This window comes from Azolla caroliniana, unplaced genomic scaffold (assembly GCF_043228905.1).
Source record: "Azolla caroliniana isolate FFs.n. ecotype wild unplaced genomic scaffold, voAzoCaro1.0.p SCAF_10, whole genome shotgun sequence".
NCBI classification, from domain to species: domain Eukaryota; kingdom Viridiplantae; phylum Streptophyta; class Polypodiopsida; order Salviniales; family Salviniaceae; genus Azolla; species Azolla caroliniana.
Window position 1 is genome coordinate 15249972 of NW_028230445.1, and position 27318 is coordinate 15277289.

General features: G+C 37.2%; 1 protein-coding gene across 3 annotated transcripts; it reads right to left on the reverse strand.

Annotated features, from left to right (window-relative positions):
- Positions 1 to 5081: 5081 nt before the first annotated feature.
- Positions 5082 to 11540, reverse strand: LOC147859156 (uncharacterized). 3 transcript variants are annotated; one of them, XM_087325751.1, is made up of 9 exons: positions 10593 to 11539; positions 9686 to 10562; positions 8957 to 8982; positions 8805 to 8835; positions 8309 to 8396; positions 7747 to 7892; positions 6831 to 6916; positions 6534 to 6691; positions 5082 to 5835 (listed from the first exon to the last, which is right to left on the reverse strand). In XM_087325751.1, the coding sequence occupies exons 1-9, from the start codon at positions 11485 to 11487 to the stop codon at positions 5497 to 5499; spliced, it is 2646 nt and encodes an 881-aa protein (XP_087181877.1). In that variant the 5' UTR covers positions 11488 to 11539; the 3' UTR covers positions 5082 to 5496. The 3 variants fall into 3 exon arrangements, with proteins under 3 accessions (XP_087181877.1, XP_087181876.1, XP_087181875.1); XM_087325750.1 differs by having other exon boundaries at positions 5082 to 5823; positions 9686 to 11540; XM_087325749.1 differs by having other exon boundaries at positions 9686 to 11539.
- Positions 11541 to 27318: the final 15778 nt, after the last annotated feature.

Genomic DNA, 27318 nt, shown 5'->3' on the forward strand with positions numbered 1-27318 from the left:
CATGTGGCATCCTGTCTATGACATTATCCTCCCTCTAAGGTTGCCTCTTTGGACCACCGGTTTTTGTGGATAACGTTCATGAAATGCTCGAACTATGTCTAGAGCATGCTTGAGTTGAGAATTTGGTCGACCTCATATTCTTCTCCGGTTGAGAGTTGGATTGGTGGTGGAGGAGATGGGTGTCGATCGGGGATTTCAAATTTAAGGTGAGGTTCCAAAAGGGAGACATGGAATACATTACGAATATAGATGTGGGATGACAGCTCTAAGTGGATAGCCATGGAACCAAATTTTCTCGATGATTCGGAAAGGGCTTAACTTCTTGTAATCTAGCTTCAAACAAGGACGAGTGGTAGCAATATTGCAACGGAGAAGCCAAACAAAGTCACCTACCTCGAACCGGGGAGCATCTAAGCAAAGACGGTCAGCTTGCTCCTTGTAGCGTTCGCCAACGAGGGTGAGCTCCAAGGAAAGATCACAATGTACATCCTCCAAGAGACGGGCCCGGTCCTTCGCAGAAGGATTGACAAAGTCAGAGGGAAGTGAAATGTTGAAGGGGGATGGAGACCGTAGTTTGCAAAAAATGGAGTAACTCCTGTAGATGCATGCAGAGAGTGGAAGAACTCGGCAAGTGGAAGAAGGTCAACCCAGTTGTCTTGTTGGTAACTAAGAGAGCACTGCAAGTATTGTTCCAAGATTTGGTTGAATCTTATACAATACAATAATGCATAGATGGATGTAGCTCAATTGACAAGGTTGCCCAAAAAGACAAGAAGGTCATGGATTCAATCCCCACCATTCCATGTGGCATCCTGTCTAGGACACCAAAGATACTCACAAGGTACCATATCAAAAGCTTTATTAAAGTCCACAAAACACCAATACAAACCTTTACCTCTAAGGCAACTTTCCTCCACTAATACTCTAAGGGCGACAAGGTGATCAATGGTGCTATGGTGTTTTTGAAAGCCAGCTTGTCCATAACTCTCTTACCATTTTTTTCAGTCCATGCACTTATCGTTGATTCTATTATACATCCAAATAGTTTTGCCAGTGAGCCAACAATGATGATTTGATAGTTGTTTACATTATTTACATCTCTACCTTTATGTAAAGGTTTGATCCAATTTGTAGTCCAATCGTATGACATACCATGTTGCAATGCATGATTAAACATATTGCTTATCCATATATGTGCTTCCTTTCCCATCCATTTGAGCATTTCAACCTTTATACATTGAAGATCGCTTGCTTTTCAAGAGGCTAATTTCTTAAGTCCTATGCATATATATTCAATTGTAAAAAGGGAGACATATGTGATAGAGAACCATAACACATCATCTTTCCGACAAGAGATAACTCATATAAATTCTTACAATGCATAGACAAGTCGTAAAGAGTTAAATCACCATAACTCTCAACACATTTCCCCTTTACATTTCCCCAAGATTTAGCACATGCATATGCTTTCTCTTGCGTTTGGAGAAATTGTTGAGTAACTTCCCATATTCTTCTCTTTCTTTGGATACACCTTTTCTACTCATGCAAATGCTTTTAGTAATTTTCTTTATCCTTAACTACATCCAAAATCATCAGGCACTTTCAAGCTTCATGACATTCTTTATCAAACCATTTTTTCTTTGAGCTAATTTCTTAGTGCATTTCCAAGATGTGCGGTCTGTCAAAAAACATTTGTTGTGCATTAGAGAATGACTTTTGTAAAAGCTTCCCATTTGCATTCTAGTGTGGCATCATTTTGTATCGTTGTCATTTGTAACATATCCTCAACCATCTTGGAATACATGGGCACTCACTTAGGGTTCATGTTCAAGTGTGGTTGTTTATTATATTGAATGACCTTCTCACAATCAAACATGTGCATACATTTGAGGTCAATACATAAAGCCCTATGATTGGATTCCGATGTCCATTCACCAAGTGAAAATTTATGTATATGGAAAGTAGCACATAGTCAATGACACTATTTCCATTGTGTTTTCTACATTGCACATTTGTAGGAGTAACTTCCCAAATTGGTTTGGATCTTTTTCATCATTAGAAAAGCAGCCATATAATTGTATATCGTCTTGCATCCTTGAGATATGTGGCATGAAAGACTCTTGTGCATCAAGTTGGAAACTTCCTGTGTGGATATTCATGTCACCAAAGACAATAACTTCCCCTTTGGATTTAAAATAAGCAATATCATCTTCTAGATTGGCAAAAGGTTGATCTTTATCCAAATATGCATAAAAGTTAGAATCTTAATGAGGAATGTAACATCCAACTACAAAAGTGGGCAAATCATTAGGTGTTTCTTTTTTGAGATATATGTAGCATTTATGTCCATCATTTTTTATGATTGACACATATTTCTCTATGTCCTTCTTAATCAAACGTGCCACCCCTCCTTGTCCTCTTCTTTGTCTTGAATTTTTTCCCCATATCAAAGAGTGTACATTATAGTTTCCTACACCTTGAATCCTTTGAGTATCATGATTTCATGTTTCAACAAGAAGTGTGATATCCGAGTCATCAGTGAACTCCTCTATGCAAAATGCCACATTCCATGGGTATCCATTACAATTCCAAAAGCATAGTCGTAGAAGACATGGGTTAATATCATAGGTCACGTGTCCCTATTGCCTACATTTTTGCCTTTAGGCACATCCTTAGCCTTAAATTTCAATCTTCATATGCTTTATGATGGGAATTTTGTTGTGAGATAGTACGATCTTCACTCACAAAGCATTGTGTACCATTGAGATATACCCAACTATTTTCAAGTATGCTCCGCCGCTTTGTATCATCCATCATTGTGCATACAATAGGCCTTTTTGCGGAGTGAGTAACACCGTGTTTCCCAACTCGGTGTGCCCCATATACATTCACATCCGACATGCCATAATGCATGCTAAAGAATTCACCGATGGCCTTTCCGAGGGATGTGGATGTTTCCATACTCTCCTCTTTAATCCCAGAGATGACAATGTTCTTTGATCATCGTTCACGCTCTTTCAATTCTCGGAGATCAATGCTTTCTATATTCTTCTCTTGATTCATCACATGAATATTAGATGAGTTGGATATAACATCCCCACCACATACATTAGCCCATGACTTCTTTGGGCATTCATTTTTCATCTCACTTACATCGTGTCCAAATTTTCTTCTTTTAACGCTTCCTTTAACTCAATCTTGTTAAGGTGCTCATTTATTTCGAAAGAAACTCTCTTACATTCTTGAATCTCATCTTCAAGTTTTGCAACCATTTTCTTTAGACGCTCATTCTCAATGACAACAATTTGGAGCTTAGCATTCTCTTTCATTAGTGTCCTAATCTCTTCACCTTGCTTGTTTATGATTTCTTGAAGAGAATCAAATGACTCATAAGCATTTTGTCCATTGTGACTAAGTTTATTGCATTGGCATCAAGAATCGTTGGTGATCGTGGCTCATTACCAACCATATTCCCTGACTTTCTCGCCAACTTACAAGTGTTTGCCATTGTAGGACCAAACCATAAGAGAAGAATAGCTTTGAAACATGTTAGCTTTAGTTCAGTATAGAACTAATCGTCTTAGATCTTATTTTGAGCTTTGATTCAAGCCATAGCTGGTCAAAATCGGACCTTGTATGACAAAGTAATGGCTAAAATCTTGAAGAGAGAGAGAGAGATTGTGTGTGTGTGTGTGTGTGTGTGTGTGTGTGTGTTAGCACTAATCACTAGGGTTAGTTAAGTTAGTAGCTCAAGAATGATTGTCAATAACTCTTGCTTGGTTCACTACCAATAGCTTATACGTCTGTCTGAACCCGTGGCCCGACAATATCAACTAGAGGCATAACTCTTCTTAAGCCGTGTTCCAGTGTTGTGCACATGTAAACCATATGTTTATGATAGACAATCATTTTCTAATCACTCTTCTAATTTCTTTATCAAGTTTCCTTGTTGTCCCCTTGTTTGTCTCTTGACTCTTGTTTCATGTTCCAAGGTTGCACCTAAGTCCGATGTTGCCTCATATGAATCTTTTAATCCAATCATCCATATCCCCTCATCTAAAATATCTCGTTCTAATCTTTTAATGAGATATTCCCCATACAATCTCCCATTGCCTTCCCATGTGATCTTCCAACAATATCCATCTTCCCCCCAATTGACCTCAAGAATATCAACCCCGCCCATCTCATTTCTTTATCTAGTTTTCTTGCCCTCTCTTGTTTTCTCCTCTTCCTACACTCATCTCTTGTCTCATGTTCCTAGGTTGCACCTAATGCCTTCATCTCATATTATTCCTCTCATCCAATCATCCAAAGACTCTAACCAGAACCCCCTACCAAATCCTCTAGTCTAAGAATTTAAACTTCCTGCCATCATCCTCTCATTCTTGTCAATTGTGATCTTCCAACATTTGTGCCAATAACATTGATGATGCCAATTGCCATGAACCACTCATCCAAATTTCAATGTCTGACAATTTTACACCACCACAACACACACTTATGGCAAGTTGGACAAGTGATTAGGCCCCTTCCACTTTGGGGAACAAAAGAACTTGAGGTCATGCACTTCCAAATTCATAATGTCTCCAACACAATGCTATCGGAAGCCTATGAGGAAACCTTAAACCTTGGTTTAGTTTATTTTATCCATTGCTACATGTACTCTACTTCTCACAATGATATATGTATACATATAAGGGAATATTCATAGAAACACATATAGTCATACCTATGAACATGAAGATAATCATGTGCCAAAGGCAAACATATTGCAAGCAAGGAGAGTATAAATATGTGATAAATTATGGATTTTATCACACATTTATATGGTATTATGGTATGGATTTGATCACATGTTTTATATCCATGCTTGCACATATGTGTTTTTTTATGGATTATTCACAAGTATACATACATGTACATCTATCAACACTCATGGAAGCACATATGTACAAGCATTTGAAGGAAGGCACATGCATGCATACACATACAAAGATACATACATCCATGCATAATACATTGATACACACATACATCCATACAAGCACATACATACATACAAGCACATAGACGCATGTACATGATCATGAAGATAACCTGGCTAATAAATCTTCTTCTTTTTTCTCTTAAAAACAAATATTGAGACATTTTGCTCTCTGCTCTTTTCCTCTCCTCATTCCCCTATGATTTTTTGTGGATTTTGAATCAATCTGAATCTCATATTACAAATAACATATTTTGGACATTTCTCTAGGAGCTCATCACGTATGACTAACAAAACAAAATTTGATGGATATTTGTTTGTTTCTCTTTGTTCTGGAACAAGCTCTCTCCAACCCAACCAAACTCTTAAAACCCAATCTTGCTTATTAATTGTTCAAACATTGTGATCCAGCAGAGGAGATGATGATGATGATGAAGAGGAAGAAATAAGGAGACCCAATTGGTTGGGAAGGGGGGGAAATCCTTTCTTACTGTTGTTATGTGAAGCATTTGTCAAGGCAAGTATTTGTGTGCCCTGTTTTCTGTTGATATTGAGGGAGGTTTAGTGGTTTCTTGACATTGTTGTTGCTGATTATGATGATTTTGTTGTTGTTGTTGTTGATGATGATGATGATATTGTTGTATTTGTTGTTGGGGTGAGAATCCTGATGATGCTGCAGCTGATGGTGCTATCAGTTGCTGAACTTGCCATGCCCACATTCCATTACTTAAAGGAGATGGATCAATGACCTGATGCATCCTACTAAGGCTAGCGCTTCTTGATTGCATCAGTAACACCTGTTGCAGCTGCTCTTGTGTCATCTCTGTTGTGCTGGTTAGCTGCCCAGAGAACTTCATCAAATAAGAAAAGTTTTAACCCAATCAGTTAAATCATCAATTAATCAAAACCCACCGTTTTTTGGGGGGTGTTTAATTTAAGCAGTTTCTTGAAGAGAATCTTTTATACATTTAACCCTTTTCCACAGGGGTTCTTCATACATGACTTTGTCAAGAGATTATTCAAAACCTAACTAACATTTTCAAGGGAGTCATTTTCAGACGAGATGTTTAATTAATTCATGAGGATGATTTTTCAAGACATGGTTTTTTTGTTTTTAGAGGTTCTTCACACATCATCTTCTCAAGAGGATCATCTTTCAAGTTCATCTGTAACTGTTTTTTTTTACAGGTTTTTCATGCGCATAAGTTATAACCTTTGTAATTTGAAATCCACCCCAACTATTTTTTAAATCTATATCTTTATCTCTCCATCAAAATCTATATATGGAGCTTTAAGAGATTTTCCATGACCTATGTATGAAGAGGTCTTCCATACATAACCCTTTCCAAAAGCCTAATGTGTTCCAAAAGCCACACTCAGGAATAGTGTTCATAGAGATACTCAGCATTATATATCATAAACAAATCTTCCTAGAAATACTCTGGTTTTATTAACATAGATTTTCCATCGCCCTATATTATGCAGTACATGCTCTATCTATCTAGTATACCAGATGACCAGCATTCTAGAGATAAGACTAGCTAGCTACCTTCCCCGTGAAGTTGGCCTGATTGTTGTGTCTCCAGACTGCCTCTTGCTCTGCAGGAAAATTAGAGAGCTTCAATGATGATTGCAATATAGGCCTTGATTCTCCAGCTTGTTGATGACGCCTCGCAGGCATACTCAGGCTTAGCTCCAAGTTTTGCTCTGGTCCATATATTATCCAGATTTCAACCAAATCCCCATTTTTAACATTTCAATCAAATCAATGAACAAAGCTTTAAAACAGGTTAATAAAAGACAACAACAATCTCATCTTTAATACGCAGAAGTTTTGGTAAAGAACCTTGTTTGAATTCATCGGGCCCCATGGGTTCCCTTCCGGTTAAAGGAGCAGTGAGTGGAATTGCTACATTTGTGATTGCTTCATCCCTGTTCAAACAGAAAACAAAAGCCAAGCAAAAGACCCAATATAAGCCATGTTTGTGATTTAACTGTAAGTTATATCCCCCCCCTCCCCCAAATCATTCTTTTTTGTCTATGCTTTAACCATAACCATTGCCCTAATCTCCATATTGCAATGCAAATACCTTAAACACACGGAAATGTGGAACCCTCATGTTTTACCATTGCTACACATGATGGAGAATTGTCTCACAGATTGGGAACTGGCTAGCCTTAGCTATCCCTGGTAGCTCTCTATATGACCATAGAAAAGGAAACCAATAATGTCTATGTACAGACCATAGCCATCCTAGGCAGGACTTTTCTATAGACATGAAACCAAGGTCTACTTTATTATGTCCATGAGACAAGTATATGTAGCTATGGACTTTAGGAATAAAGCCTTTGTCTGAACCATAGCTATCCTAGCTAACAGTTTCTATAACCATGAAACCAAACCCTTAGAGCAGCATTTATAGCTCGAGTTCTGGAATCATGACATCTCTAGTTTGCTATAAAACCCAGTGCACAATATTTGCACCTGAGGATATAAATTATGCCAGTGAATTGACATTTAGTCCTGCACCATTTCTTTAGATTCTATACACCATTTCTTTAGAAGTTCCCATTCAGTTGTAGCCATTTGGGACTCCAAAGGATGCAGACAGTGTCAGGTCAAAAGACCTCCCACCAAACAAAAATAAATGGATTGGTCAATCAGGACCCTCCTATTCATTCCCTAAGCTTATTAACCATATGGTTCTGACAAACAATTTTCATGTCAAGATAATGTTCAGATAGATAGATAGACATCTTACGGTCTTCCGAACAAAGGTCCCATCCTAGCATCCCATTTGCCATATTTGTGTAAGGCCATGCCTCTGAACCTCGCGCTTCCTCGTGGAAATCCCATGCTTTGACGCCTCAATAGGTGCACAAATTCTTCTTTCGTGACATTGCTCATCTGCCAAGAGCATCACATAATTACTTGTAAGAGACCATAATTTGGTGTTTTTATTTTTAAAGTCTATATTTTCAAAATGCCTCTCTAATTCACCATAATTCCGTCAAAAATACCAGCCAGTCCAAGAAATTCCCAAAATGCCACAAATACAGTGATCATGGAAGAGTAATTAACCAGGGATTCCTTAATTAAGCTTTGGGTTGAAATTTTGAATCTTGGACTTGCAGAATTAAGTGTATTACTTGCTACTTAAAAAGCCAGTGATGACTTTGATTATAAATATTTTATCAGAAAAATCTTGATTTTCACAATGCCCTAGTAAATCATTCCGAATTTCACGAATGAATTGTTTAGGAATTGTGGAATTAACGATAAAGGTTTTTTACATAATGCATGCAACTTGTATTGGGCATTACATGTTTGATCTCATCTTCATAATCGTTGATATGGAAGTTGATATCGGCATCTAATCCACGGAATTTAATCGCCGCTCGATCATAAGCTCTGCAGAAAATGCACAAAAAACAGGATGAGGACTGTGATACGGATTAGATAGATGGTGTTCAACAGAAGATTTCTGGAGTACCCCCGAAGTTTTTCTCTACTTCCCGAATGCACCAATTCCTTTATCTTTCAACAATTATTTCCTTATTATTCTGTACACCAATTCGTTATATTTCAACCATTCTTCCATTATTCTGTGCATCAATTCATCCTCCCTTTTTCTCAATTATATTATGTCATTCTCTATATCTTTGGGAAACTGAGGAGGCATTCGGAGAGATAAAGAAAAACTTGGAAGAATTAAGCTGATAAGCATAGCATTAAGCTTGACGCTACGGGGACAAATTGGTTAAATAACTTTAAAAGAATGTTTAATCAACGAGACAGAGAACAGCCATGGAAGCTTACCTAGCTGCAGCATGAGCTGTATCAAAGCCACCTAAAACGGAGAAACAAAGGAATCCATAGCATCATCAGAATGTAGCTATACAGATTTAAACGAACTCAGAAAGATCATTTACTAAAACAAAAGGGCAGAAGATAACGTGATTGGGACATACCGAGGTAAACCTGTTTTCCAGTATCCCTGCACAGAATCAGAATTAAGACACATTCAGAGACGAGGGAAATGTGTATCAGAAAACAGAACAAGAGCAGAGAATTTTGCAAGAACAAAGAATGACATTTTCTGATAGAAGAGACGAAACGCGAACAGTGGGAAGAAGGAAAACGATAATGATGCATTGAGGGAATAAAGAAAACGATCATTTCTGCGAGAACAGATGAAGGAACAGGTCAAGAAGATTATTCTTTCAAGAGCAGGTCAAGAAGATTCGGCATGATCGTGACTGTGCACAGAATGATCTTGTCTACAAGTGCAGAAGAAGAAGAAGAAGAAGAAGATCAAAGATGATCATGTCTGCAACTAGAACAGAAGAAGAAACACGAGATAGGAGTAATAAGATCATGTCTGAAAGAACAGAAGAAGCATGATTATCATGTAAAAACAGAATGAAGAAGCACAATTATCATGTCTGCAATTCGAAAAGAAGAAGAAGAAGAAACAAGATCATCATGTCTTGCAAGTCGAACAGAAGCAAGAAGTAAAAATGAGAATTTCTGCAAATCGAACAGAAGCAAGAAGTAAAAATGAGAATGTCTGCAAATCGAACAGAAGCAAGAAGTAAAAATGCGAATGTCTGCAAATCGAACAGAAGCAAGAAGAAGAAGAAGAAGATAGCAGAAACAGAAGAAAGGAATGGCTCTTTTTCTGCTCCTTATTATCATACCAGATGTGAGACTCCCATCTTCCTGTTCTTCTGTAGAAGGTGACCCCTCTGTACTGCGAGCTCCGTGAGCGAGGCCCACGCCTGCTCTTCTTCGAACGCTGCTGAACCTGCACAGCCGTGCCATTAGCTATGGCATTCACATATTCTTGATGATTCTGGTTCTGATTCTGATAATTCTGACCATTCTGCTGCTCATGGTTCTCTTGGTTCGGATTCGGATGATTCTGTTTATTTGTATTGTGATTGTGATGGTGAATCATGAGAGACGGGAAGGGCATATTATTCTGTACTACTGAATACTGTACAGACGACGATGAAGAAGTGCAGGACGAAGAAGAAGAAGTATTTATACTCGCAGCTGCCGCCGCCGCCGCCGCCGCCATGAAAGCTTGAGAAAGAGAAGAAGAGGCAGGTGGAAGAGAAAGAAGTGGAGAATTTGCGAACCAAGGAGGAGGTCTAATGGTACTACTATTAGCATTGTTCAGCGATGGTGATGGTGCTGCAGAGAAGCTTGATCCGTTAATATTGCATTGACTGAGTAATCCTGCAGAGTTAGCTTCAACAGGTGCCATGGCAGCTGCAGTCGCAGTTGTGTTAATATTGGTAATAGAAGAAGAAGATGAGGGTGAAGGATTGCTCAGGCGGATGTTGCTTCGGCATAAACTGTTCACTGAGCTTATAGCATTTGGCGATGGCGGCGGCCTCCTCATCAGTATATTGTTAGCTTCACGATCTTGATCTTCCACTTCCACAACCATGTCCTCAATCTTGTTATCTCCATCGTCAATATCTCCTGCACCATCGCCATTGCCTGTAGGTCTCAATGGAAACAGTTGCCTCGTCCTTCCCTGATGCTTCGAATCATCATCAACATCTTCTTCTTCTTCTTCTTCTTCTTCATCATCACCATCATCTTCTCCTCCTCCTCCTCCTCCTTCTGCATCTTCTTTCTTGCATATAACTTCTGCAGTATCCGCCATATCCATACCTTCAAACACCTGCTTCTTATTATGATTATGATGATGATGATGATGATGATGACGATGAGCTTGATCGTGCCTGACGGAGGAGGCGGGCTCAATATCCATGATTTCTGAGGAATCGATCTTCTTGGAGGTTAAACTGCGTGTGTGATCCAACTGCATTCTGCTGATACGTCTCTGAAAATCATACGACCTTTCCGCCGAGTTTGGCGAACTAGAGCTAGTATTGATTACACTGCCATGGAGATCGTGATGATGATCCTGGCGATGAAAAGAAGGCTGCGTTTCTGCAGAAATCATTTCTATTTTGCCCATGACAGCTGCTGCATTGCAATGATTATGAATATTAGTATTGGTAATACTGGTGGAAACATGTGGAGCTTGATCAGGAATATCTCCATGGCTACTAGTACTTATATTTGATCGTTCAATGGTAGAAGAAGAAGAAGAAGAATCAATATTACGCTGGGTACTTTTCTTCGAGGAGATGATATCTGCAGAGACGACGTTAAGGCAAGAATTTGAAAGCTGCAGAAGATCGATGGTTTCTTCTATTTCGCTACAGTCAGAGCGATCGGAACTGTGATTATGGTTGTTTCTGGTGTTGCCATTGTTCAGCATTTTGTGGGAACCATGATCAAAGCAAGAATTAGTTGATATTGCGGGAGCTTCAGGCTCAGCAGCGATGGCGGCGCTGAGGATGTTCAGGGTCTCTGCAGAGCGATGGAGAGGACGATTACTGTGGTTGTAATGATCGAAATGTTTAATCAGCAGAGGATCACTCAAGCTCACAGAGAGGGAGATGTTAAGATCGAGCATTATATCAGGTGAGAAAGGAGGGAGGGAGAGAGAAAGAGAGAGAGAGAGAGAGAGGCAGAATCTGATAACGAAGGAGAAGAGAATGAAGATGAAGTAAGCGATGGTTGAAGAAGAAGTTGATTAAGAAGAAAATGAAGATATTCTCATCGGCGATGGCGATGGCGATGGCGGAAGAAGAAGAAGAAGAAGAAGAAGAAGAAGAAGAGAATGAAGATGAAGTGAGCGATGGTTGAAGAAGAAGAAGTTGATTAAGAAGAAAATGAAGATATTATCATCGGCGATGGCGATGGCGGAAGAAGAAGAAGAAGAAGAAGTCGAGACAAAGCGCTAGATTTCGTGCAACAGTACTTAAATTGCAGAGATGACAGGAAACATCTCTCTCTCTAACTCTCTCTCTCTCTCTCTCTAACTCTCTCTCTCTCTCTCTCTAACTCTCTCTCTCTCTCTCTCTCTCTCTCTCTCTCTCTCTTACTCTCTCTCTCTCTCTCTCTCTCTCTTACTCTCTCTCTCTCTCTCTCTCTCGTTAGTACGTAAAAGAGACGACAGACACGCAGAGAGACACAGACAGAGACGCGCAGAACATAACAAGAGAGAGAGAGTTAGAGAGAGAGAGAGAGAGTTAGAGAAGGAGGGATAGAGTACAGTCGATGTCGACGAAGAAGACGGTGGCACAGTAGCTCCAAGGACATCGCCATAGCGTATGTGTATGTATATGTGTTATGTGTTATGTGTTATGTGTTATGTGTTATGTGTATGTGTATGTGTATGTGTATGTGCATGACATGCATGTTGATACGGATGTGCATGTCTACATGTACGTGTATGTGTATGTATATGTGCATGACATGCATGTTCATATGGATGTGCATGTCTACGTCTATGTGTACGTGTAAGTGTACGTGTAAGTGTATGTGTATGTGTATGTGTATGTGTATGTGTATGTGTATGTGTATGTGTATGTGTATGTGTATGTGTATGTGCATGACATGCATGTTGGTATGGATGTGCATGTGTACGTGTGTGTGTGCGTGCGTGCGTGCGTGTGTGTGTGTGTGTGTGTGTATGTTGGGTCGAAATGATGAGGCATCGCAAGGAAATGGGTGAGTTGGGTGAGACATTGATCCCCCCCCCCTACGTCTTCCCAAACTAACTACCTTGAAAAAGCTTCTTCATCATCATCATCATCTTCTTCTTCTTCTTCACAAAACAAGCATTTCCGAAATCTTGTCACAACTCGGGACGATGTGCGTGTCTTGATGATCCGAAGAGCCTAGAACAGGCATCGGGCTTGGGATGGAATCATTCATTCATACACTTCGAGTTCTGCTTAGCCCGGAAGTGCACCTTATGATTGCACTGAACTCCCGAGCAGAAGCATCAGGTTGGAACGTAGTCTCGCTTTCAACATATTTGGGCAACTTGTTTGTGATCCAGTACACTTCTGAAAGTTCTCCTTACGGCAGTGATGGTACCATCTTGCGACAAACAATCTCCGGTAACGCAAGTTTGGTACCATCTTTTAGTATTGTCTCAAGATCCACATTTGCTTATTCCTCCCTAATCGTTGTTGATAGAGTTTCCTTCCTTGACATTAAGGTTTCCCACCTCTATAGAAGCTTTACGAAAGTAACAAAGTACGTGTACGTACGTATTCCATATACATGCATATGCATCTGTGTAAATGAGGTAACATACAGTGCATGTGAAGATATACATATATCATATATGTATGTCGACATGCAATGAGTGTGAGGTCATGACTCACACCTTTGTTTATATCTATGTCCATGTCTATTATCTATATCAATTTTAGTCAAAATTTACAAACCCAAAAGAAGATTTGGATTGGAGCATTTAAACATTTGCAACCCCAAAAGAAGATATGGGTTGGGTGTGCATAATAGGCATGTACAATCAGCCATCAAAGGCTCTCAAACATGCTTTCATTTACCCACCATTACTCGATTAGACACATTTTGAGGATTGGCATCTCTTCTTGGATTCTTTCATCAAGTTGTACACAAAAACGATTTAGTTTTGTTCAAACCTCAACCCATGTAGCAATTGGCAACAGTTCGGCTTGAGAGTGTCAAACTCAAACTGTTTAAAACTGAAGCGTTTTAAAAAATTGAAACTTAAAGAACCAAACTATGAAACCGTTTAAACCAAACCATTACAAAAAAAAAATCAAGCTCAAACTAAACAATTTTAGAGACTTTCAAACCTTTAAACTGTTAAAACCACAGTTTCGCGGTTCACTTTTGGTTTTCAATTTCGGTCAAAATTCAAATTTTCACATTTTAATTTTAAAAACTTTAAATTTTCTAATATTTCAAAATTTAAAGATTTTTCTTAAAATATCAACATTAGGCTTAAAATGTTCAAAACATTATCATGTGTCAATCCGAAACTGTCAAACCATTTGAACCGTTTAAACCGAAACCCGTTAAACTGATAATTATCAAGTGTCGATCCTAAACCATCAAACCATTTTAACCGTTAAACCGATAAAGGCTCAAACTGAATTGTTAACCCCTCAAACTGAATTGAACCAAACCAAACCATTTACAAAAACCTGAACCTGAACCAAACCAAACCAAACTGAACTGTTTAAACTGTTAAGCCGTTATGTCACGATTTCACAAGTCAATTCGGTTCAAACTATATCGTTGCTGATTTCAAGTCCATGTACACCCTTTACATGAGAGACACACCATATCAAGGATTGTCATCTCTCCTTTGACTATTTGAACAAAAAAGGTTTACATTGGTTTACGACCAGACATTGAGTTTATACATGATATAATTCATTTGGAACATGCAAAATTTTTACTAGTGATGGAAACAAAGTTATGCATGCTTGAAGAGTCTATCCATGTGGTGTCCCTAAGTTGTCCCAATTGGGACACGGTCCCAATCTACGTTGGGACTTACCACAAGGCCCAGTCCTAGTCCCAAAGAAGGCACCACCTTGGGTTGGGAGTCGGGACAACCCAGTCCCAACTGAGATTCCCATGGGGGAAACTCCCAACAACTAGTCCCAACGGCAATATTTGGCATATATAAGGAGGATTACTCCTAATTAGTAACCATTCCCACATTCCCATACTTAAAGATTCACTCTCATTCTCATCTTGGCTCTAAGGAGCTTGTAACCTTTAGTTTCTCTCTCTCTCTCTCTCTCTCTCTCTCTCTTTTGGTGGTTTTGGGGAGTTATCTGGACTTAGGCCCAACTTGTCCCAACTTCAAATGTTGGATTGTGGTTTGTCCCAATTTGGGGCGGTTGTTAGCGTTGTATTCATAATGAAATATAACTATGATTTGCGTCGTAATTGGTGTCCCAATCATGTTTTCTTGTGGTTTTGAGACCCCCATAATAGATTGGCATAACATTTCCACCATACCAATGGTTATGTGTTATGGAAAAGTTCCTTGTGATTAAGAGAATTAGATCTCCTTTGGAGTTCTACCTATAGGAGTTCTGCAACAATACCATAGTATGATCATTATCACCATTCATACACATTGTGGGCAACTAAGCTACAACACTCGGTTTGATATGGTGGAAGGTTCTAAAACTTTACAAAAGTTGATGGGAGATTATGGATGATTCTAGTAAGTCATGAATAAGTAATGTGTATGTATGAAAGGAGTTCATGGAGGAGATTGTCCTTGAGGAAATCGACACTACATATGGACTTCATCTGTTTCCTTCTACTCTTTTCTTGCCTTGAGTGCATTTCGTTTCATTGAGCTTGTTTAGTTCAAATGGAAGGAGAACGCTTTGAACCCTCAAGAGTTTATATAGCAATCCGAGCATTTTGTGAATGTTCAATTTTCAAAGATATATTATGCTCATTTATGTGACCATTCAATTCTTTCTTTGTTTATAAATTACAACAATCTTAATAGGGAAACCAAAATACAGCTCTTTATTTGTTTTTTAAGGGTGTGTCGTTTAATTAGGAGAATGGCGTGTTATTTATGCTATCCTTATTAGCAATATGTTTGCCCGTTTCTTATCTTTTTAGCGGGAAGACTCAGAAACATTCGCAATTCATATTTAGAATGTGACGTCGCTTTTCCTTTTCTACTAGGAAGGAGATGGTAAACACAAACATTCAAGTATTGGCACCATCCAAGGTATGTTGCAAGCACCTACAAAACCTATAGTAGTGTGAAGATCATATTGAGTTTCTCTTTTATTGTGTCATTCACAAGGTTAGATCAGGAATGCCTTTCATGACCTATATTAGAGTCGAGCTCAATGCATATTGTACTCCCACTGCCTACATTTCGATGCTTTGGGTGTGATTGTGTCATGCACAAGGTGACAATTAGAGTAAGGTTTGATGAACATCACGCTATCATTGTCACATGTGCATGGGTTAACGCCCCCCCCTACCATTTTCGACATTTTGGTGCTTTTTTGTCATTATCTTGAACAGATGTCAATGGTAGATGTAGTGCTTTTGATTTCTAATTTAGTTGTAGTATGCATCAATGTCAATGATACATGTTGGATGTTGAAGGCATAGCCAAGGACTTGATAAGCTTCTCCATCCATCCTCATCTGATGCATGCTCACACTAACACATTTGATGTCCCTTTCGTGCAATCCATATCAACATCATACCAAGAATGCTAACTATCAAGGGACTCGTTTTCATAATGTGTAATTCTTCTACATCATAAAGTTACATAAAAACCTTTACGTGGATGATATAACAATAGTTAACCACGCTACATCAAGTACAACATTTAAGTTTATGATTTATCCAGTTCATAACATTGTGAATCGTGATTATTGTGCTAATTAGCATTATGTTATTGTGAAAGGGTACTAGCACCAATCATAAACGGAATCACTCTTATCAAATCATTAATCACTCTAACTCAACATTCATCATTACATTTTTAGGTGATCTTGTTCTTGGTGTCAAGGACGGTCAAGTAATTCCCAATGAACCCACAATAAAGTATACAAGTCCTCTAATTGTAACAATGATAAATTTTGAAGACATAAAAATATTGTTTTGCTCATGCGAACTATATTTATAGTTCAAGAAATTAACACATGTGAACACAAATAAATAAATCTCTACCTACATGTTTTCTACAAAAGCTATTTTATATATGGAAAGAACAAATATGATATCATTAAAGCCAAAGGAAGTATAGATTTTATAGGAATCCTTAGAAGTATTGCATTACATTGGCAAGTTGTATGTTATACAACATAAGTCTACTTCGTTGGATGTGAGGTGGTAATATTTGTACACAATTGTGTATAGTTCATGTGAAGTTTTCATGCTCTTCAAATGGCTCAAAGGGGCTACTAGAATTTTAAATAAAAAAGTTTACAAACAATGATGAAATTGTATTTCAAGTTTGTTGAACAAGAACACATAGGATCAAAAGGTAAACTAGATCATAGAGCACTACGGAATGTTTCTTGACGAAATCAATGTGAATGCAATAGTTAGTTAAATAATTTAGGGGAGAAGGGCTATTCCTCCAAATAAAACAATTGTTCAAGGCTATGGTTCAATTGTTACATGGAAGGGAACAAGTTGAGGGTTAGGAATTATGTTACTATGAAACGAGTTAGGAAAAATGTCCAACTCTCGAGACGAGGACTATGGGGGGAAGTCTTCAATGTAGGAAGAGAGGGAAAAAGTGCAAGTTGGGGGGGGGGGGGTAAAAAGAGAGAAAAAAATTAGAAAAAAAAAACAAATGCAAAGATAGATGGAGACTCGAGGATAGAGAAAGTTAAGACAATGACAACGATGACAACGACGCTACAAGAATAGTTGTGAGAAGTATGAGGGAAGATAGACACCTCTAGCGATAGAATAAATAATTGAGAGAGAGAGAAGAAACATAGGGGGGAGAACCTAGGAAAGGACAAATACCTAGTTAGAGAGGAAGAATATCAAGAAATAGGGGGGACTAGTACCATGACACTACCAAAACTAGAACACACTTACCCTCATGTTCAAGGACGAAGCCACCTTTCATACAATCTAGACACTGTCTCTTTGAGATTTGTGTATGATCGATAGTCCGGAGGACTCCCACTTTTGATCCACTAGATATTCCTATATGCAACTATGTGAATAGTTACTACATATGTTAAAAGAAATTTTGAAGAACTAGGAAAATTGAAGACGATGAAACAAGTGTAGCACTAGAAAAAGCATCAAGAGTTCCCTCTTTGTCCGTATTTCTATCATGCGAAGGTGGTTAGGTAATGAATACTAGTGAGGCAGGTCTGGAAAAGGCACACCTAGCATGAAGTGAGAAGAAATAAACATGACATGTGCATCTGTCATAAGAGGAGACAAAAGCACATTGACACCCACTCAAGGTTGAGATGGAGTACATGAGTTCCTTCATTGTGTGCACTTATATGATATTGCTAGATAGAGGAATGTATTAGGGCAATTATGCAAAGTATACATACATACATTTCATCTTTGCCCACAACCAATTGAATAGTTAACAACAAATATTGAATGTAAAGTTGATTTGGTGATGTTTCAAAATCGTAGGCATGATGTTATGCTATTCTGAATGCCTATTGTTTTTTTGTTGATGTATTTGACATTCATGAATACCACTTCCAAAAGTTATTGAAATCCTACCTGGGGCCTTGCGTATATAGTTTCCTTAACTCCCTTTATCCAGTAAAAGGAGTTATGGAATCCTCAATATGAAAGTTGATAGAAAGTACACACTAACTTTAGGATTGGGAGTCCACCTAAAGTAAAATGTCAAGCCTTTGTACTAGGTAGGTTGTTGGCATAAGATGTTTGGAACTCGTGTATATATGCCTTCTTCTGTCAATAAGGAACCAATATATATGTACATATATATATATATTATACACTATATATAATTTATTTATTATACATGAAAATGAAACATAGAATGCATTAATGTGAAAAGAAGTTGAAGGGATATGTAGCAATGTTTATTGTGATTAAGCTATGTGCAATAACAAAAACTATCAAGTGTATGCTACTAGTACTGAGCATTCTATAGTGTCCAAAATGTGAATGATGTAGGGTGAGACTTTTGTGCATTTGCACACACATGTGTACCATAAGGTTATGTCAAGCTTTTTATAGTGAGCACTAAGCATAGTGAGATTGGAGAGAGTTTGTGTCACAAGGGGATCTATGTCAACACAAAAATAACGAAAAGCTTAAGATATAAACTTCTTAGGCATCATAAACAATATTTCAAATTTGTATACTGCACATGAGATGGATATTTTATGCTCACTTGTATGAGTAACGAAGATTAACAAACCCAAAATGAATATAAAAGAAGATCGTGTTGACACTGTACACATACATAGCCCGTGACACATCCCTCATCTTGATTGGACAATCATGCGTGAGGAAACTTCACATTCTGCACCTAAGTTATGTTGGGTATGTCCTCCTTGAGTTCGTCATTTGTCTCAAAAGTGATCCTATTAGGTAAGCTCATTTACTTCATGATTACTTTGTTTGGGGCCAAGTTTAAGTTGGTGATCCTTCAGTGTTACACATCTCTAAAATTTTATAAGATAGAATCCCAATGACTTTTGGTTTCTCAAATTGTATGTCACAATAGAATGGTTCAAAACCTCTCATAACATGCATATGCCTTAGATATCATAAGATACATTACATGATATATGTAATGTTCATGTGACTATATGTCCCTCTCACATAATTAGCATAACCAGCTCTATTCTCATTTTATGTGATGAGATGTGTATGTGTCCAATGGTCACACACATTCCATGTTTGATAAACTATTGGGAGAGAACTAGAGAAAGTGGGTTTGATAACATGTCATCTGAATCCTATGACGGGGTTAAGGTTGATTCATGCCATGTATGTGTTTAGCCTTTTCAGTATGCCAATTTTTGGTATCAATTGATTGACTTTTGATCAATTCAGCCCTAAACTTGAAAAATGACGACTACTCTCAAGATTGTTGTTTGTCTATGTGCACGTTGTTCAAACTTGACCAAGAATTGATTCATTTGAGCATGATGAGCATTGTTAATGTTCGGGTTGCATTCACACATTACCAACGTTATCTCCAACGACTTCCAATTTGCATAAAAGATAATGAAAGCAAGTGCAAAGTATTGGTAAAATGGTAAAAAAACAAAAACAAAAACAGAAGCAAAGGTATTAATTGGTTCTGGAATTTGTAAGATTTGTAAATGGGTAGTAAGTATGAATAAATAAAAACAAGTAAAGAAATAAATGATATGGACACTTCTTGAGCTTTGCATCAAGACCATCTCTTCCGGCCGAACTCGTCCCTTGGATTTTGAGGTCAAAAATAAAAATAAAAATAAAAATATATCGCCATCAATTTTAAAGCCGTGAAGTCGCTATCTAGTTTCTTTTAAAAAAACTTTTGGTACCTTTACAATAAAAACCTTTGAAAGCTATTAATAGCTCATCACACACACATTTTATAGAGCTCAAGAACTTGGAGAGCTACGAAATGCCCCGGATCACATCCTGCAACAAGATTGAGTCACCCTTGTCTCCACAAAGCATAGATAAAGAGAGGCCATGGGCTTGGGCTAGGACTCCTCAAGCAACAAACGTACGATCAAGATGACATGTCTAAGTCGGCTTTTGTATTGGGTCAACTTTACCAAAATTTACCCTTTTTTATCTCTATTTAGTATTTGTAAATCTTTTCATGTCTTGAGCAAGCAAGCTATATGATGTATATATTGTTTTGGTCTCATGGGTCACACACTTGGCCCCTTAAGAGATGTTAATACATTTCTACTTCTTTGTTTCTCTTGAAATTCGGAAACGTCATGTCCAGATGGTGTTGTTGGTTATGACACTTGTCTCTCTCCTTTTAAATAGGGTTCACAAATCTTGTGACTTCTATGACACTTGAAACATGGGCAATTTTATGTTCTCATTGCTAAGGTACTCAACACCTTTCTGTCGAATCTTACATACATACATACATACTAGTACCCTTTATCTCTCTCTCTATTTCTCTCTCTCTATTTCTCTTTCTAACCGGACACATTCTAAGTTCAAGAGTCGAAGAAATATTGCTTTAGATCATCCATAGACAATTCTCCTTCAAGGACCCAAATCTAAAGCCTTGGGATTGTAAAAATCCTCCCATCCCTCTCTCTTTTTGTGTTTGAATCTAGTAGTCTCTTCATACAACATGTATCGAGCACAATTATCTCTAGTGGATGTTTTGTAACCTCTCTCCGTGTTGCACACACAATGTATATCGATACCGTATTGTTATCCATTGTTGGATTTTGATATCCATAAGATAAAGACATATTGTCACGCACAACTGATGTTGCTTTCTCCCATAATGATGTTTTTCCACCACCCTCATTCATTGTACATGCATGCTTGCCATGTTCTTATTACTATTTACTTTAGCTTTTTTATCTAGAAATTGTCTCGAGTATGAGGTGAAATTATAACTTTGATCTCATTGCTCTTTTAAGGCATGTTGCAAACGTAAGTATGATATCTCTCTCTCTCACACACACACACACACACAAGTCAAATTTGGCCTCATCATGAACGATAAAATATCTATTCAATTCTAATGCCAAACCTTTTTCACACATCATGCTTGCTTGCCTCTCCCATTTCACTCTCTCATTTCTAAAACCGAATCTAGCTTTACCATACGAGGAGTTCCTAAGACTTTGGTAAGTGTCCTAGGTAATGTCAATCTCTAGTAAACATTGTTGTGTAGTTATAAGATGTTTCTATGATATTCATCTAAGACAAACACACACAAGCATTATCATAGTGCTATGAGTCACATAAATATCTGTGGTAGATGTTGTTGCCTTATCCATCTCTCCCTTCCTTTTTGCTATATTGCTTGTCCGTCATACCATAACTTGTTATATGTATGTAAGGTATTTGCCGTTATCATACAAGCATAAATTTCAACGCTATTTGGTTCTCATACCTTGTGTCGATAGCTATGAAACAATGATGTGCAACTAGTGGATATGCTGAGATTTTGTTTTTGTTTGTCTCTTTCTTGTTAACTTTGTCATTACACCATACAATCATTTTTAATAATGTCTAGTATTGAGCTTAACAATGTGATTTTAACACATAATTGAGCACTATCGAAGTCCAATGGCTCATATCAAATTCACTAATATGCATATATTGCATGGCATTTCTATGTTTTCGTTTTTCTTTCTGATTATCATTGTGCATTACATAGTTATATAATCCTCACTATTGAGAACGTCTAAAAGCAAATTTACAGTACAATCACATGAGGACCATCACAATCCCATTAGTTGTATAACTCATCATGCAAACTCCATTCAAGAAACTCATGTTGAACCATTATGAACTTGATTCTTAATGATAAACCATCGTGTAAATTTTGTATATCAACACTTGGCATTAACATTTGTAAGGCAATCAATGACAAGTGTGACGTTAAATTTTAATGATGGATATCACAAAAGATATAGTGAACAAATACCATCATGAACATCAATTTATTTATTGGTCAATAGGCTTATCAGATGTAGGTACTCACAACATCTAATCTTGACAATGGACATGCGTTTACATGGAGAATGAAAGCAATGCATTTATTAGAGTATGCACATGTTTGCTTCAAACCAAACCCCCTCGCCCCCCCCCCCCCCCCCCCCAAAAAAAAAAAAAAAAAAAAAAACACCCAACATTCTGTTCAAAACATTCTATCGCATGAAACATTCACTTTTCTATGTGTGCGTTGAATATTATTAGCTTTACTTTGTAATTCTCGCATACATTTGTAATTGTAGCTACCAAGGTGTTATAGTATGAAAGGACCATGTACCTCGACGATTAAATGCGTCTATGTTGTAGCACATGGAAACTTGTTACTATGAGTGTATAACTTTTAAGGTGACGCGTTAGGTTGTGAAACTCTGAAGTGTTGGAAGACACTTGACCAATTAATTAACGAATACAATCGTGATATAAAGTGGGGTACATATCATCAATACCCCTCGTATATAAGGCAATATCAAACCATCCATGGTGATACTTTAGAAAGATCTTCATGATACTTTTTGTTAAACCTAGGCCATATTTAAAAGGGAGAAGGTAAATGATAAAGTGTTTCCGTGCAATTCAAATGTTGGTGGGTGGGAACTAATCACATGGGAGAGAAATTTAAGATGGCCTAATTAGCCGAAACAAATTATTTATGGCACAATATAATTAGATTATCGGGTAACTTAATTGGAGCTATAGTGGGCAAATAAACTGATTTGTGTATGCTACCACATGAATCCCGCTCTCTAAGGTTGTAACCTAGAGTCTCAATGTTGTTTCACATCGACAAAATAGAAGGTATAAAACATTAGGAATATAAAGACGAGTGTTGTCCAGTGTGAATGATTTTGGTCTTGTATAAATAATGGTTTTATCCAACAACATAGGTTGAATAATACATCTTTTCCCTCCCTCTTTATGTGCATCATAATGTAGAACATGATTGTTTTAGAGAAGTTTTGATTATAATAAATGAGTCTTCAATGTACTACTTGATTACTTCGAAACGAAATTTACCCGAATAAATATGATCGCCTAGCCTAACATGGTTTTGCTCTCTATAAACGATAAACATAATTAAGGAGTAGAATTAGGTTTTGTCCACATGCAATGAATTATGCATTAAGTTGCAAAGGATTCGTCATAAGTAATAAGAAGGATGGTCATAATTATTAGACTTAATTGGATTGGTACATTTTAGGACAAGCGTACTTAGACAAGATGAAGAGACTCCCTTTAAGTGCACCTTGTCACGAGAGAGGTTAATTGTTTTTATTACTGTGTTACAAGCATAAACCCGTAACTTTTTTATCTCCTTTTCATTGTGCGAAATGTTTCCATATCGACATGTACACAAACACCTCCTCCTATCCCCCCGAAAAAAACCTGACCAAAGAAAACTTTGAGTTCAATGCAAAACTGAAATAGTGACTGACTAGATGAATAGTCTCTTGACAACAATATAAAAAAAGCCGTAGCCTTTGGCTTTAGAGGTAACATGAGCTCAGAACAACAATAACTTCATGTGTGCAAGTTGCTAATGAGAGACAAGATGGGTGCGTGAGTATAAACACTTTACATTTGAATCTCGATGCCATAACTCCCAAAAATATAGATTCCACTCAAATAAGTATTTCGATGAATCCATGTGATCATCCTAGAACTATTACAACGTTAATAACAAAGCATTGAAATGCTAAAAATCCAATGCAACTAGTCTATCGGAATTGTGATATGTCCTTAACCTTTTTTGTCCTTGGTGAATGAAATGGCTAACATAAAATAGAACTTGTGTGGCTAGAAAGGTGTACATTGCTTGGACATGAAAGATGTGGATTGCTTAGACATGACATATCATCAACTTCTTTTAGAAATATAAAATGGGGCATAAATTTAAAAACATCGGGATCAAGTTCTCATCTAGGCCCATTGCTTTCACATTTCTTCCTTGGGGAGCTTTGAACATCTTGTAAAGCCTTCCCAATGCATAGCATTTAACAACAACAACAATGCATACCAAAATTTCAAGTCTCGTGCACCTAACAAAATATCTTCCATCATGTGGAGATGTTTATGGGGGAAGAAGGATTGCCAAAATTTATCAAGAACATCCAACTAGATTTACGCGATGTTTCTAATCAAGGAATATGTTGGACCACCTAAAAACTAGGTAGCGATGTGTGGAGATGGACATCAAAAACCTATAGATATATGTATCTTAATGATGTTCATAATAAGTACATGTAAGAGCGGCATTATATGTTGTCAAAGCTATCACATCAAATTAGATGTGGATGTAGATTGCAAAAGCAAGATGATAGAGACAAAGTAAAGTAAAAACAAGACATTAGATGCTAAAGCACAATACGAAATCACTACCTTTACCATTTACACACTGAACTACTAATATACATATTTTATGATGTGCAGACCATACATACATACATACATACATATACATACATAAGCGGATATTGTGACACATGTACAGATTGATGTGCATACACAAATTGCAAAAGCCGTAGAAATAACATGTCATTCATTGTGGAGGAATTGCATTTTCAATTGTGGCTTTAATTTAAGTAGTAAACTACATCACGTGTTTGTACAAGTATTCATGGTTGTATCTTATTAGTGAGCATGTGAATTGATAGCTTTCTCCTCAAAATATGGCTTTACTAATTACTCTCCACAACCCAAGGATTGAAAACAATAAATTTGGCTCATTGGTAGAAAGCAACAATATAGGCTTGGCATTGCAAACTTATGGTTCTATATTTCAAATGGATTTTATTGATTCATTCCACGAGTTTAGAGGGCCATGCATTGTGTTAACTCTCCTGAACAAAATGGCTTTATTAGTTAAATTTTTGCAAGATAAGGGGTTTAAGCCAATAATGTCTCCTTAATAGGATGCAAACATATATGGGCCCTCTATAAACTTCAACTTTATTAGTTCGCTTTTTATGACCCAATGGTTTATACAATAACATAGCTGGATGCAACATGCTAATAAAGCAACAATTCATTCATTTGAAGCTCATGTTTGCCATATATAGATGTGAATATATCTTTCTATTTGTCGCACACACACATACACATATACATATCTCATCTTAAGAAAATGTCACGTTGGTTGCTATATATTATAACATGCTACTCAACTGATGTGGGCACGATGTCTCTTCGTCTTCCATAGAAAAGTTATGCTTCTTGACATATGAACCACATAGAGTGCGCAATTGTGTGCACTTTCTAGTGAGAAGAGTTCCTCAATGTTAAGACACCAACAAATGTGAAATGATTGTCTTTGGATTATAAAATTGTAGGCATGAGGCATTTGGCAATCATTTTCTAGTATAATATTGTTGTTCATGTCACTATACATATCTTTGTGTGTGTGTGTGTGTGTATATATATAAGTGATGCATGACGATGGCAACATTGATTACATGTTGGGAATCAATCACATATTTTCCTAAGGTATTCTATGAATTGTGATGCTGATGTTAAGGCAACATGCATACTCATCTTTAATTCTAGAATAGATCATCCTGATATACATATGCATGGATAAGAAATTCCACATGGCCTTAATTTATTGTATCTGAAATCCTTTTGTAAGACAATTATTGTAGGCTTGCCTTTTATTTTTTGAGGAAGCAATTCGTGTCGTGTGCGCTTTTAGCCCCTTAATAAGTTGTTTTGCTTTTAGTCCTTCACATTTTTGTTAAAGCCGTTGATGATGCCCCAAGGCATCTCTTATTGTAAAGGGTCTGATAAACTAGCAAAGGATCTACACTTTCTGGGGGGCATTTTCGTGGGACCATGGGCTTTTTTATCTAGACGTGCATTCAATCGATCTCATTGAACTTGGGAAACTTATTTTTCAATCTTAGAAATGCCGATCATAAGATCTTTTTGCATGATTGGGAGTGGAATTACCATTCACGGAATTCAGTAATACAAATGATGTCCCGCAAGAACTATAAAAAAAAACCAAGGGAAAAAAACAAGGACTATTAAATTACACGATGTAGTCATTGTAATTAAATCAATTGAATGTGCGTGTGTACGCATGATCTTTGCAAAAGGGTTATAAAGAAACTTTATTCTAAGGAATGCACGTTATATTTGCATCATCATGCCATCCACCAAGAAACCTACATTAGAATTTAGATCGGCCCAAACTCCATTGCTTCTGATTCAAAACATGACAACATATTCCAAGCAGTTGGCGTGGGTTATTATAGCGCTTATGCACTTCATATATAGTTTTCCGAAGCCATATTGAGTTGTCCGTTATTTTATTCTAAATCCCCACTTGTTTGTGTTTGAGACCAAAGTAAAAACATTTTCCTCATGAATCGTACATGAGCATCAAAATGCACGTAGCACATGATTGCAAATGAAATTCAGACGCTTTTCTCTCGTAATTGTGCTATTTAAAAGCCAATCTCCTCTTTGGATATTTCAATCGGAAGTTTAATTATGATTTCTTGAATTTCTCTCTATAGTGTTACATAGTTCACCAGATCCATTTTTACATGCTTCCAAGTGTTAATGGAAAATTTCATACGCTTAAAAGCATAGGTTTAGATGTAATGCTTATACATTTCGTCATCGTGAACCTCATCAACCTCTCTAGTATCATCGTCTAACATTGAACCTACATGTGAAGATGATTAAGCTTACCGACATGTGATGATTCTAACGCATAATTGAGGAAAACCTCAATGACAAGATAGCATGAATAGTTTTGAACCTAAGATAATGATTCAAACCTGTCTTTTCCAACTCACTTTCACAAATTGAATCATACAAATGAAGGCTATTTTTGTTCATGGTATCTTGAATACAATACAAATGAAGGTTGTCTTGAATACAATACAAATGAAGGTTGTCTTAAATACAATACAAAAGTGGTCACGTCGTTCAACTTGTAAAATCTAATGACCGTAACCATACAATGTCATGTGTAATAAAAATATTATGCACCACAGACACATTTGACATGCATTATTGATTCAATAATAAGTCAATAAATCAAAGAAAGTCTCTTCATTTGCATATATTAGAGCTGAATGATGGAGCCCTTCCCACTAGAAATTCATTACCAATGTTCCAAAAGCTACGACACCCCATTAGTGAACATGTTTCATGATCCCTCAAACATAACATATTCACCATACTATTATTATAGAGATCCATGCTTCTTCTCTAGTCTTGAGGA

Coding starts and splice junctions, on each gene's coding strand:
- LOC147859156 (XM_087325749.1), bottom strand. CDS start 11,487: ATGCTCGATCTTAACATCTCCCTCTCTGTGAGCTTGAGTGATCCTCTG. Junction 8,983..9,685: donor AGATGGGAGTCTCACATCTG/GTATGATAATAA, acceptor GATTCTGTGCAG/GGATACTGGAAAACAGGTTT. Junction 6,692..6,830: donor GCCCGATGAATTCAAACAAG/GTTCTTTACCAA, acceptor TATATGGACCAG/AGCAAAACTTGGAGCTAAGC.